This window comes from Canis lupus, chromosome 17 (genome assembly GCF_011100685.1).
Source record: "Canis lupus familiaris isolate Mischka breed German Shepherd chromosome 17, alternate assembly UU_Cfam_GSD_1.0, whole genome shotgun sequence".
Classification (NCBI taxonomy): Eukaryota; Metazoa; Chordata; class Mammalia; order Carnivora; family Canidae; genus Canis; species Canis lupus.
The window spans coordinates 56,708,475-56,721,402 of record NC_049238.1 but is presented as its reverse complement, the minus strand read 5'-3'; the positions used below and the strand labels follow the sequence as shown (position 1 = coordinate 56,721,402).

At 49.9% G+C, this 12,928-nt stretch overlaps 1 protein-coding gene across 2 annotated transcripts in view; it reads left to right on the top strand.

Moving 5' to 3' along the window:
- The first annotated feature begins 368 nt into the window (after positions 1–368).
- TBX15 (T-box transcription factor 15) overlaps positions 369–12,928 on the top strand; it is a 110,162-nt gene continuing 97,602 nt past the window's right edge. Inside the window, exon 1 of one of the 2 annotated variants that reach the window (XM_038561905.1) lies at positions 369–1,085. In XM_038561905.1, coding sequence (XP_038417833.1) covers positions 881–1,085 — 205 coding nt within the window. In that variant the 5' untranslated portion in view covers positions 369–880. Of the gene's footprint in view, positions 1,086–3,964; positions 4,070–12,928 lie in introns of those variants that run through there. The other variant, XM_038561909.1, reaches the window with a different exon arrangement.

The following is a 12,928-nucleotide window of genomic DNA, read 5'->3' as shown; positions in this document are numbered from 1 at the left end:
TTCTGGGCGTTTTTGGACAGGTTGAGAGCCCCCCCCCCCCATTCCAGATCGGTCATTAAAATGACTCTGGGCTTGCAGCGTCTGTGAAACTTAGCAGATTTGGGAGGAAAAGGTACGGATTTGGGACTGGCAGGAGTATGGAGAGGCACCGATCAGACCTCGACTTTCGGCTTTCCTCCCTCCCCCATGAAGAACTCGTGGGGGACCGGGGAGCCAGGGGTTAAAGTCGGCCCGGGAGCATCCCCGGACTACCCGCGCCGAGCCTTGGCCCGGGCCTCAGTCTCTCCCCTTCTTCCATTGGCCCGAGCTCCCAGGGTTTCTCCTGTTCCCTCCTCGCCATTGGTCGGGGGCTGGCTTTTTTTCCCCTCAGACTTTCTCTTCCTCCCCCTCCCTCTCCCTCACCCCACGGACAGGAGCGCACCGCCTGCCCCCAGCTCCTTGGGAAGGGAGGAATTCAGAAAAAAAGTTTCCCAGAAGTTTGGATCAGAGGAAGGACGGGAAGACCGAGAGAGGAAGAGGGAGAGGGAGGAGAGAAAAGGGAGAGGGAGGAGAGAGAGAGAATAAAAAAAAAAAAAAAAAAAAGATGAAGTCCAGTCTGCACAGCCTGTGAGCGCCTGCCCCGGTGGGTGGGAAGCAGGACTCGGGCGCTCATGCAGCGAGCGGGCGGCGCTCCGGGCGCTCGTTCCTAGCCGCTGGGGCAGCCAGGGGCGCCGGTCCCGGCCGGCAGCGGAGGGCGGGGGAGGACGCAGGGGGAGGGTGCAGAGGAGCCGCAGGGCCGCCGCCTCTCCCGGGCCCGGCCCGGCGGGAGCTCCGAGCGTGAGGGCGCGGGCTGTTCCCTGAGTAGCGGGGGCGAGCGGAGGCCGGGGTGCGGGCGGCTAAGATGAGTGAAAGGAGAAGATCTGCAGTCGCCCTGAGCTCGCGAGCACATGCCTTCTCGGTTGAAGCCCTGATCGGCTCGAATAAAAAGCGGAAACTGAGAGACTGGGAGGAGAAGGGGTTGGACCTGTCCATGGAGGCGCTGAGCCCCGCGGGCCCACTCGGAGACGCGGAGGACGCGGCCGCACACGGCCTGGAGCCTCACCCGGGTGAGTGCGCAGGACCGGACCGACGGAGGCGGGCGGAGCGGGGACGCGGGCGGCCCGCCGGCGAAGGGCGGACTGGTGTGGAGGGAGGCCCTGCTCGCTGACGCCCTGCCTTGCTCCAACGCGGGTTTCCCTTTCTTTGCGCAAATGTCAGGAGCCTTCCCCAAGTTCGCCGCGGACAATTTGGGGGAACCGAGCCTCGCATTTTCCTCGCCAACCTCAAGCAGAGAGGCCTCGGTCCCATCCCTTTCCGTTCTGGGACCGGAGCGCACGGTTCTGGGGTTTACAGCTGAGCGGCCGCAGGCCCCTGGGGTTGAGGAGGGGCGCAGATCGAAGGCGGCCACAGGAGTGGAGAGGGGCTGGGATTCGCTTCTGAGAGCTCCAGAGGACCGGCGCGGAGTTCTCGGGCTCGATACCCAGTCTCGGGAAATGCCCGGTCTGTCCCATTTAGCCTTCGACCTCGGTCCTCGCCCTTCCCCCATCAATTTTTCGGGGACTCAAGTTCTTGTGTTTCCCCTACTCGGGAGACGACGGAGCATAATTATATTTCTCCTTCACAGTGCTTATGGGAAAAGGTTGTATGTTAGACCTCTCACCCTGCTCCCTGGGTCACTCTTAAGGGCCCACAGGTCTGTGTATTGGGGGGAGCAGAGCGATTAATTTGTGTCTCGGATCTATGCACAGTGTATGCACACCACACGTAAAACACAGAGCCGACGTTGGTATCTGTATTTTAGCAGAAACCTGGATGGGCTGTTGAAGGAAGGGGGAGACAACTTAACGTTTTGTATTAAGTGCCAAGATTTCCACTGTGCAAAACAGCCCCTGGGAACAGCTGTTGTCGGAAGAATCTTGCGCGCGCGCGCGCACACACACACACACATACACACACACACTTATACACGTACGCTTGCAGCTTGGTCTAGCGGTTTCAGAAACTTTCCAGCCAGGACTTCTACTGCTATTCTGGAGGTGCTCCTGCTGACCAGCTAGGGTTGGGGAGTAAACCTGGGTCAGCGCGCCGGAAAGCGGAAAGCCAGGGTGGGGGCGGCGACTCGCAAAGGGATGGGGGGCGGCCACGGGCCCAAGAGCTTGGGGACCGAGCTTGGGGCCCAGGGGCTTGGGGGCTGGAAAACTGGCCGACCCAAGGAGGGACAGCTGTCGCTTACATTTTCTCTTTCGGCAGTGACAGTTCAATTTCCATGCTCCCGAGGCTAATAATAACGCGATTAGCGGGTGACTTGCAGAGACCAGAGTTTTATGAATTCTCCGTGTTCTTGTGGCCCGTTACGGTATTTGAGTTTAGTGCTGGGGAATTATTTTTATTAGTCGATGAAAAGAAAATTAAAAGGAGATTTATTTCGTCCGCTCAAATCTTTCCCTGTATTTGGATGCGGGTGCCTGTCCACGCGGACCCCTGTGTGGGCAATCCAGAAAGGAACGCGTGGCTAATGTGTGTTTCCCATCTCTGGCCAGACCCTATTTCCACACCGCATTTAGATGTTGTCAGAATCTCACTTGGGCCTTCACACAGTTTAGTGGAAGTTCTTTCAAGGCCTCGTGACAACTCATGATTAGGGAAGTTAGTTTATTTTACTTTGCTGATGGTGGAAGAGACAGAAATTATTTAACTGCGTGTGGCAGGCACCGTGGCCGCGGGTACTTTTCTCCAAGGAGAGGAGGCCAGGTCGGCTGAAGCTGGGTCTAGGGTCACTGGTTCAAAAGGACCAACACCTAGAGTCATAATCAGAGACTCGGTTTTTACAGTTTTCTCTTTCTGCCGTTCTTCTCAACTATAGTGAGGAGAGAAAAGGTTGGAAGAAGGAGAGACCAGTCCAGAGACATAAAGGCCAGGACTTGTTTTCCAAAATGCTGTTTTCTTGCTCTCACAGTATAGGGGTAGGGGGTGATGACCTAACACAGAACTTTATGTCACACAGAGTTCGGCTGAACCTTTCCCATTTCATCTTATCGTTTTTGTTTTGTTTTGTTTTGTTTTAAGAAAAAGATGGGCGTTTGGGTTAGAGAAAACGAAATATGTTTGTGGGGCTAAGGCCGGGGAGAAAGAAGGAGCTGAAAGACCAGAGCATTTTCGGGCCTCCTGTGGGGCCAGGCTACCAGCTGGGCCTGGCTGCACCCTGCACCCAGGGAATCTCCAAGCTGGAGCCCCCTCCGCAATGGCCAAAGCTTTCTTACCAACCGGACATAGAAAGAGAAAAGATCTTTCAGAAAAACTGCACGGTGGTGTGCAGCCTCCGCAGTCCCTAGAGTGGAGGAGGCGGAGCTGCAGCCTCTGGGCCTGGATCCTGGCGGAAGGCAGGCGAGGCCAGGGCTTGGGGTCCCCAAGTAGGCCTTTCTTTTTCCTCTGGTACAGCGCCCTAATGCACGCACACACACCACCTTTAAAGGTATGTGTGTGGTGGTGGAGGTCAGAGAGGGACACAGGCGACTCCCTTGTGCCCTGGGCCATGCCTCTGCCGGCCTTGGCCTCAAATGATTTAAACCCCCTTTTTGGATTAGGACCGAGAGCAGGCTGGACCCGCCGCGTGGCTTGCCTGCGCTAGGCCGATGATAAGAAGTCAGGAATGGGGGAAAAAAGGACAACAAAAACAAAATTGCCACGGAGCTTGGGGGAGGATTAAACAAACACGCACACAGATACACACAGGACACCCGCCTAAAGCAACTGTGTTTATCATTTTCACCATTTCCTGGCTCTGACTGGTACCTCCGTTTCCAGCCCTCCCTTCTGGTGCCTCAAAATCCCAGGATCCTGAGATAACGCAAGGGTTAGATTTTAACGTTTAACTTTTATTCAAAGACGTGGCCTTTTGCTTTTTCACAGCCCATTTTTCTTTCTGCCTCCGGACAGAGCTGGCTTTAGTTGGTGCCCAGAGCCCGCAGCCCCGGGGGGGGCGCCAACCTACAGCAGCCGGGGACCAGCCCAGCCTGCGCACTGTAGGAACTCACACATCAGAGGACACACAGTATGTATTTCAAAATTTTCCACCGAGCCTGCTGGTCCCGAAAAACCCTGAGACCCACAGGGTCTTGGAGAAGGGCCTGTGAGGTGCCCTCATTATTGCTATAACTCTGCGTCTTTTGGAGAAGCCGGCAGGACGCAGCCGCCGCGGGCACGGGAGGGTCTCCGAGGAGACTGACTCCTGATTCTCCGGCCTGCTGGCCCCCGCCTCTGCTGCAACAGGGAAAACTTTTGAGCCGGGATCGCCCGGAACAGCTGCTCCGGCTGCGGCCTTGGAAGTGTATTTCAGGCACGCGGCAGCGCCATCTGCGCTGGGACCCCAGCCCCGGCTCCGCCCGGCTTCCCCAGCTCGAGTTTGGGCCTTTCCCGCCCAAATCCACTGCCGAGTGCGGCCGAGGTCCGGTCTCCCGCGGAGCGAAATAATTCAAACCTTCTGCGAAAGGATTTCCCCCTCCAGGGCCTGCGGCCCTAAGCCTCGCAGCCGCGGCGCTCCGGAAGTCTTAAGAAGGTGGCGGCGTACGCGGGTGGGCACACAAAGCAGGCACACTCAAGAACATGCAGGCGGATCTGCTCTCCGCGCACATGTGCACACGTGTCAGGATCGCGGGTCCCGCGCACCTATCTGCACAATCCCTAGTGAAAGGAGACAGGAAAAGCCCGTGCAGTGCCTCAGGGCTCGCTCTTCTTTCCAATGACCGAGATCAACTGTTGAGAATTAATCTGCCAGTTTTATGGCTTGTTTGCTCAGAGTAAAACCCAAGATTTTAATCCTGACATCACCCCTCCACCCACCCCACGCCCCAATAGGGAAACACAGGGTCAAAACGGAGGAAGTGCCTCTTCATTGAAGTTTAAGTAATGGAGAAAGAGCGTTGAGTTTGAAGCCAGTGGGGAGAGTGCACTTGTGCGGGGCAAGAACTAGCCTGGGCGCAGGTCGGAGCACAGACGGTGGGGCAAGGGTAACGGGGTGCGCAGGGCGAGAAGCCAAGGTGCGTGCCTGAGGGAGAGTCCGGGGCAAGGAGCACTGGTTCCTCAGTGGTGCGTGCGCCCCTACGCCAGTGCAGGCCTCGGAAGGTGCCAGGCCTGGAAACGAGGATGAGCCAAGTGGGGTGCCTGCTGGACATGCGCAAGGCTCTCGCTTGTCGAGTCGAAATGGCCTTCCGCGGTGGCCGCCTGTTTGGTGAGTGACCTTGTGTGAAGGGGAGTGCGGGGGTAGGCTAGATCTGAATTGTCACAGGCTGCTGAGGATGGTTGTGCTCGGGATGACTGCCAAAGGCCCTTCTGTCGCGCAGGTCGGACGGTGGCTAAATCGGACGCCCTCTGGCTACTCCGGGCTGGGAGAGCGCACTGCAGTCGTTCCCGGGTGATGGGCAGGCAGGGTCCTGCAGACGTTCTTTGTAAAAGCCCGGCAGTGGCGCGGTGGCACAGTAGGAGTCCCCAGGGAGGAGGAAACAGTTCTAATCCCCTCCATCCCGCACTTGGAGCAAACTGCTGGAGGGCAGAGGGGAGGACAGGGAATTGGGAGGACCCTCGTGCCCAGCGTTTGGAATGGCGAAGGAAGGGAGGCGGAGTGTGCTGTGTCTTGCACCTCCTCCGGTCTTCTCGCGTTCCCCGCGCGCTTCACAGGTCCTCGGGCTGAGTGCGGAAGGTGCTGGGGTAACAGGCAGGCCAGCATGCGGGGTGAGGGTCCCTCCTTTGGCGTCTAGGCGGTGCCAGGCCCCTCGCCCGGCCCCGCCGCCCACCTCTGTCCCTCCGAGACCCCGTCCGACGCGCACGAGCTTAACGCCGGGAGCAACCTCTCCCGGACAGATCAGCTCCGGACAGATCAGCTCGCAGCCTAGGCGCGCAGCGCTTCTGAATTTGCATCTGCCACGCCCCACCCGACACCCTTTCTTATCGAACACTTTCTTTGGGTTCAGAGCTGGCCACTTGAGGTTTCCCGATTTTATAAGTTAAACACTCAGAAAGAAAAGTTCGCGGCGTGGCATTCATGCAAGGAGAAGGGGGAATTAAATTTTTAATAGTGGAGTTAATACTGAAATTATACTGACATGTATCCTCTGCCGTTTGCCTGCCCCCCCCATTACTTCAAATGGTATCAAGACCATTTTTTTAAATATTAAAGGAAATTAGTTTCAAATAAAAATTAATACATCGAGCTCGCTAGGAGCGCCTGAAGAATGGTATGATACCTAGCCTGGGAGCCCAAACTGAGATGATTGGGTATTGGTGGTTGGTGTTCCCCCATTTATTTGTATAATTTCCTTTGTGTGTGAGGACATGCATTTAATGGAAGCAAGTCCCTCATCATTAATCCTTCATGTTGGGCCATAAGAGGAGAGGGACAAACACGTATTGGCTCAGAAGACCTGAAACATTTTGTTCATCCAAGCTTCTCCAAGGGCACTGCTAGTATTAAAGAGAGAAATATTTCAGGCCTGTCACAATTGTTCTCTCTGTTGCCAAAAATATAATATTAATAAGATGCAGGATCTTTTTCTTTTTTGAGATCCTGATTATGGACTCTGTTGGAAGTTTATTTCTCGCACCCAGGAGTAAAATGATTACTTCTTAAATCTGTCAATTCCTTCTCTAGGTGACTGTAGAGTTAAAAACAGAAACAAGACTGCACTGAGAAGATTCCACAGGGATAAAGCGCAGAGGGCAGACTGGCATTTCACGTTCTTTTCTGGAAATGCTGAAATCCATCTAGTGATTATTATGGGGGGGGGTAGCTGGTTATTGCTTTTTTACTCCCAAAAGACAAAGACAAAGTAGTTCCGCGGGAGAGAATATTTAGTGGTTTTCTAGTTTTGACGTTTTGGGATATTTTTCCACAGGGAAAAAGTAGGGAACTGGTGGAATGTGGAATCTTTCTTTCTTCTTTCTTTCTTTTTCTTTCTTTCTTTCTTTCTTTCTTTCTTTCTTTCTTTCTTTCTTTCTTTCTTTCTTTTTTTTTTCTTTCTTTCTTCCATGTGGTTTATTTTTGCCTTGCCTTTTCTGGTTTCCAGTAAGCTCTAAATTTTATATGTGCATGGCTGAGATACAGGGGTCTGCACTGGAATAGCAATTAGCAAATTTATAAATTAGGGTCTGTTTACACGTCTTTGGGCAAGGATAATCATTACTTAATTTAAGTGAGGCCCCTGCTCTCAGTGTCAGGATGGAAAATGAGACTCAGTAGGGAGGACAGGAGGTGAAATGGGAAGAGGTGGGGAATTAAGCAACTGGTGACGACAAATCAACATTTATGCAGTGCCATTAATGGCTTCACTTTGAGGCAGGACATTTTGCTGACTACAAACTGATGATGAGCTTTTGATACCAGAAGTGAAAATAGGCCTTGCACTTGATACTCTATTCTATGCTCTTTTTGCCAGCCAGTGTTTGGCAATGCCCTTTACACCTAAGTGTATAAAATGTATTAAAGAGTATGTAAACAGTTGTATGTCTTTGCAAACCAATTTATGTTTGAACTCTGCAGCTCTGAATGAGACATAGATAATATTTCAGGAAATATCAGAAAAATATTAGAGAAAGTAAAGTGCCCCTTCCTTATTTGTGGAGCCAGTTAATAAACTGGAAACACCTAAAATTTGGGGGGCCAGAAATTTTGTCATCTCTAGGTATCACTTGACAATTCAAGAGAATCCCAGATTTGAAACTTCAAAGTATTGGCATTTCCATGTAGCTGTCAAATTAATTGAAGATTTTGACCAAAGTCTAAGAAAACAGCAGAAAAAATGAGACTGGATGGATACGATTGAAAAGACCAGGAAGAGTGGAATTTTTTTTTCTAACTAAATTTGACATTTAATTTTGTGAGTAATGCCACCTTCATTTCAGATGGACAGAATGCTGGCTTATACTGAAGAATAATTTCATGTTCTTCCATGCAGAGAGTTAATGGGATTACAAAGGGAAATCTGTTAATAGAAATAACTAGAGAAACTGTGATTTGGGGACAGTACTTTAACAACACAGGAAATATGTGGAAAAATCTCTGTTAGTCTCTTGTATTTTCTTCAGTATAGTCGCCGAGGCTAAATGAGCTGTTTCCAAATTGCCACACACTTTAGAAAATTAACAGCAACCCCGCCCCCCCCCCAAGTTTGGATTGCACACGTAATATCCTAATATAGCCTTCTTTTAAAAACCGGAATACTACAGACAACTGTAGAGTTCCCTTGAAGAGATCATTAGAGGTCATTATTATGCACCTAGCCGGGAGCCCTGGCATTTTAGCGTCTGGTTCTTAACGGGGTGAACCGAAATTCTCACTCCCAGCACCGGCTGCCTTCTCTGCTGTCTCATAGCCCCGAAAGTATGAAAGTATCGTCGAAGCCCCAGACGTGGGCTCGGAAAGCAGTCAACCCCCCTTATGCTCTCTTCTCCCCCCACTTCCCCTCCCCCCATATCCTGTTCCCCTCCCCCCACTTCCTACACGCTCAGTGGAACGCCCATAGTTTTCCTCTCTCTCTCTCTCTCTCTCTCTCTCTCTCTCTCTCTCTGTCTCTCTCTCTCTAAAAGAAGTTGAGATGAAATTTCACCGAGGAAGGAGGTGGGATTGCTTCTCTTCCCGTGAAACCAACCCTGGGAACATGGGGCGACTCGGGTAACCTTCCCAAGGGCGCGAACTGGGCCCCGGGCGCGCCTGCCCTGCCCCGGCCCCTCGCCCGGGCCTCGGCGGCGCCTTGGGGCGGGAGCAGCTGCGGGGGCAGGAGCGCTCGGGCCTGACCGCAGCGCGCACCAGCCCCGCTCCTGCCCCGGCGCTCGGCGCTCGGAGCTCGGGCCCCGCCGGCGGGTCAGCACCGCCGCTGGAAACCGGGGAGTGCGCGCTCCCGGGGAGGGCCGGCGCCCTTCGCAGCTCGGTCCCAGCCTGGAGGGGTGCGGGCCGCCAGGGGTAATCCCGAAGGCCTGGGTAAAAGATCCTTCTCCCCCCCACCCCGCAAAACAAAAACAAAAGCCAAAGAACCCCTCCCCAACCAAACCAAACCCAACCCAACCAAACCAAACCAAACCAAACCAACCAACCAAACAAACAAAACCCCCCAAAACAAAAAGCCCCTAACGGAACCCAAGGATCCTACACCTCGCGCCCTGAGGGGAGTTTGAGCTTTGGCTTTCATCAGGCTGAACAAATTTCCAAGGAATCAAACTGACTTCAAACATTAGCAATTAGAAACCAAGAATCCTTCGGCCTGAAGTACTTTTAATCCTTAACCATTTCCAAATGGGTAATTCTAGGGTCAGTAAATATCCTAGCCAGTCAGTTAAAAAGGAAAATCATTCTGTCGGTTCTTCGAGAAACAGAGGATCCCCGGGTGCCTCAGATGGTCCGTGATGACAGAGATGCCCCCTGCCCTCTAGAAAGCTGGCATTGCTCAATTGAGACAAAAGGACAGCAAACAATGGTCCTTCACGCTATACTTGGAGATTAAAAACAGTGAAGTAATTCTTCTCCTAAAAATAAATTAAAAAAAAAACAACCACCCATAAAAATGACTACTAATCTCTGACTACTACATTCTTACTACGTAAGAAACAGGGAGGAATGGTTTCCCTGCTACAGTTCAGCAACTCAAGGTTAGCTGAGAAGGAAGTCTGTCCTGGAGGCTCAAAGTGTCCATCACACTGGGCCCCAGGGCCCTGAATTGTAACCTCGGGGGCTTAGGGAACTTGGGTGGTTCAGGGCTTGTGTTCCTGCTCCTGAAAAATATACAACTGATTTGTAGGGAGGAGCAAGCATTGGTGTTAATAAGTGATGGTGAGCACAGCCGTGCTTTCCCTAGGTTTGACAAAGCTTCCTCCATTTAGTGGTCTTCTACTTTGATTGATTGATTGATTTGCAGCAAAGCTGGGGGAGGGGTTATATACCTATGCACTAATGAGGGGATAAAAGGATTTGTGAGAAAATGGATCCTATGAGTAAGCTTGCAGAAGAATACTGAATTGTAAAATATTTCAGGAACCTTAATTGGTTATGTGGACATCTTTGAGTCCTTACTGTGCTACAAAGCTTTTAACGTGGGCTCTCATATTCAAGATAATATCCATGTCTTATGACAGAAAGAGGGCTCAAATAGCTTAAACAAGACCTAGAGTCTAGTACTAGCTTTATCATTAATTTTGGAACCAGGGATATTTGTTCTAAAGGCAGATGTATAAATGTGAAAAAAATGTTTTAAAGTTGTTTCATAGCCACTGATGAGGCTTCAGTTCCTGGTTTGTGAAATGAGGGAGAGAGATTCATGTGACATGTGAAGCCCCTTTAGCTGTAAGATTCTGTGATGCTGTTAACTTTTTAAAAATATTAACATTCTCTCCTAATGTACCTTCGCCATCACTTGACTCATCCCTTTGTTGGAACAAGGGAAGTTTTACTGCAATTGTAGAAAGTAACAGTAATAGTAACACAAGCCCCCCACCCCACCCCCAAAAATATTTTTACAGCTAGAATTAAGAGCTTCCATAAAGCTCTTGAAAAGTTTTTAGATTAATATCACATGTTCAGAAGTGCTGGATCTAGTCCTTTCTGTTTGATATAACCTATTGTTGCTTGTGTGACTGCCCAGGACCCTCCTGCTGGGAGAATTCTATGGCATTAGTGAATTTAAAGGACATGTAAGTTATCTATGCTTTGGACATTTTTTTGTGCCATCCCCAGAAATAGCTGGAAAAACTATGGATTTGAAAGGAAGACTGAGAAAAATAACTTTATCACTAGTAGATTGTATTGGTGGGACACCCCCCTCCACCAAGAAAATCAGTTGCTCCTCATTATTCTCTAAGCCTGATGGAAAGCACTAGTAACTATTTTCCATGTCTAGTCTGCTAAGCCGAGGTCTTGATCTGGCAGAGATATGAGAATGCTAAAAGGATGACTTAGTAACAGGCAAAACGCTTGTCAACAAGATAGATCAGAAGACAGCTTAGCATTCAAGACCTCTATTCATAGCTGCTGAACTTGAGGGCAGGGTCAGACAAAAAACTGGGCCCAACACACACCTAGGAGAGGTTCTCAGATTTCTATCTGTGGGACTGTCTCTCCTTATAGACTAATATAGCTGGGCCAGTGACAGCTCCACACTTGTATTTGGTGGTCCCATTCTCTGCAGCCACAGCCCCTGTGTAGACTTGTGTCATCAAGGAGCTTATGAATTTACTGTCATCCTTGCTCACTACCACCCCATAAACTGCTGTAGGGCAGGGACCTTGTCTTCACTACTTTTGTATCTCCAGAGCCCAGCATGAGTGGCTGGCACAGAGCAACACTTCATATATAATGATAATAAATAGCAGCATTTGTTGAACACTATGTACCAGTCACTGTGCTAAGTTATGTGTTATATATTATATATATGGTGATAAAATCTATAGTTTACATAATATGTATTAAAATATATAGTATAGTTATGTTATATTATTGTATAATATACAATTTATGTATTCCAAATCACAGTATATAACTGTATATATATTCCAGATAATACGCAACTATATATATGGAATGTGTGTGTATAGGATATACATAGTGTGTGTGTGTGTGTGTGTGTGTGTATATACATATATATGCATACACTGGTGTGAGATGGTAATACTCTTACTATTATCTTTTAATCATTTCTGTTTGGTGCAATGAATGAATGAATGATACAGTATAGTGGTTAAAAGCTTACTCAGCCATTAGAAACAACAAATACCCACTATTTGCTTCAACGTGGATGGAACTGGAGGATATTATGTTCAGTGAAGTAAGTCAATCGGAGAAGGACAAACATTATATGGTCTCATTCATTTGGGGACTATAAAAAATAGTGAAAGGGAATAAAGGGGAAAGGAGAGGAAATGAGTGGGAAATATCAGTGAGAGTGACAGAACACGAGAGACACCCATCTCTGTGAAACGAACAAGGGGTAGTGGAAAGGAAGGTGGGTGGGGGCATGGGGTGACTGGGTGACGGGCACTGAGGGGGGCACTTGGCGGGATGAGCACTGGGTGTTATGCTATATGTTGGCAAATTGAACTCCAATAAAAAATATACCAAAAAAAAAAAAAAAAAGCTCAGGTTTTTTTTTCTGAGCCCTGCCTGGTTCCAACTTGCTAGTTGCATGACCTTGGGCAAGTTCCTTAATCTCTCCCATCCCCTGTTTCTGCACCTATGACATTGTAATAATAAACATTCATCAAAAAGGTTGGTGGTTGTGAGGATTAAATTAGTACGCATAGAGGAACAAAGGATTTAGCAGTGTCCGTTATTCCTATCAATTGAATTGATAGTGATCATGCACCTCAGTGACCTGCTTGATGATAAATTGTCGCAACCTATAAATCTAGCAGGCACTATTCCGCTCCCTCAGTCTTTTGCTTTCAGTGGGATGTTTGGGACTTGGAGGGTGATCAGCATTTGGTCTAGAGCCCATGGTTAGAAACAGAGTAGAGAATCTGAGTATGAATGGCTGGCTAGGGAAGTCAAATAGGACTTTGCAGACTGTTGATATTCAGGGTTCTGCTGAGACAGAAAGCTAGCCTTGGAGTAAGCATCTGTGGGAGGGAGAGAAGGCTTCAAGGGTGAGGACCAGCTGTCTGGCATGTGGTAGGAAGAGAGGGTAGGTGGAGGGTGGGGCAGGGAGCCTCGGCTTTACCAACTCCCCGGGAACTGGGCTCTGGCAGAGGACAGAGGGGCCTTTCTGGACGCCGGGAAGTGAAAGAACACAAGCATGTTTCTCTGGTTAGTTTCTGATATTCCTGCCTGGAGCTCAGAAATCCCCAAATGGTCAGGTTTTATCGTATGAGAAATAAAGAAGATTCATTTTTGTAAAGCCTGTGTTCTGATGGCCTCCAAGGTTTTTGGGCAAAATGA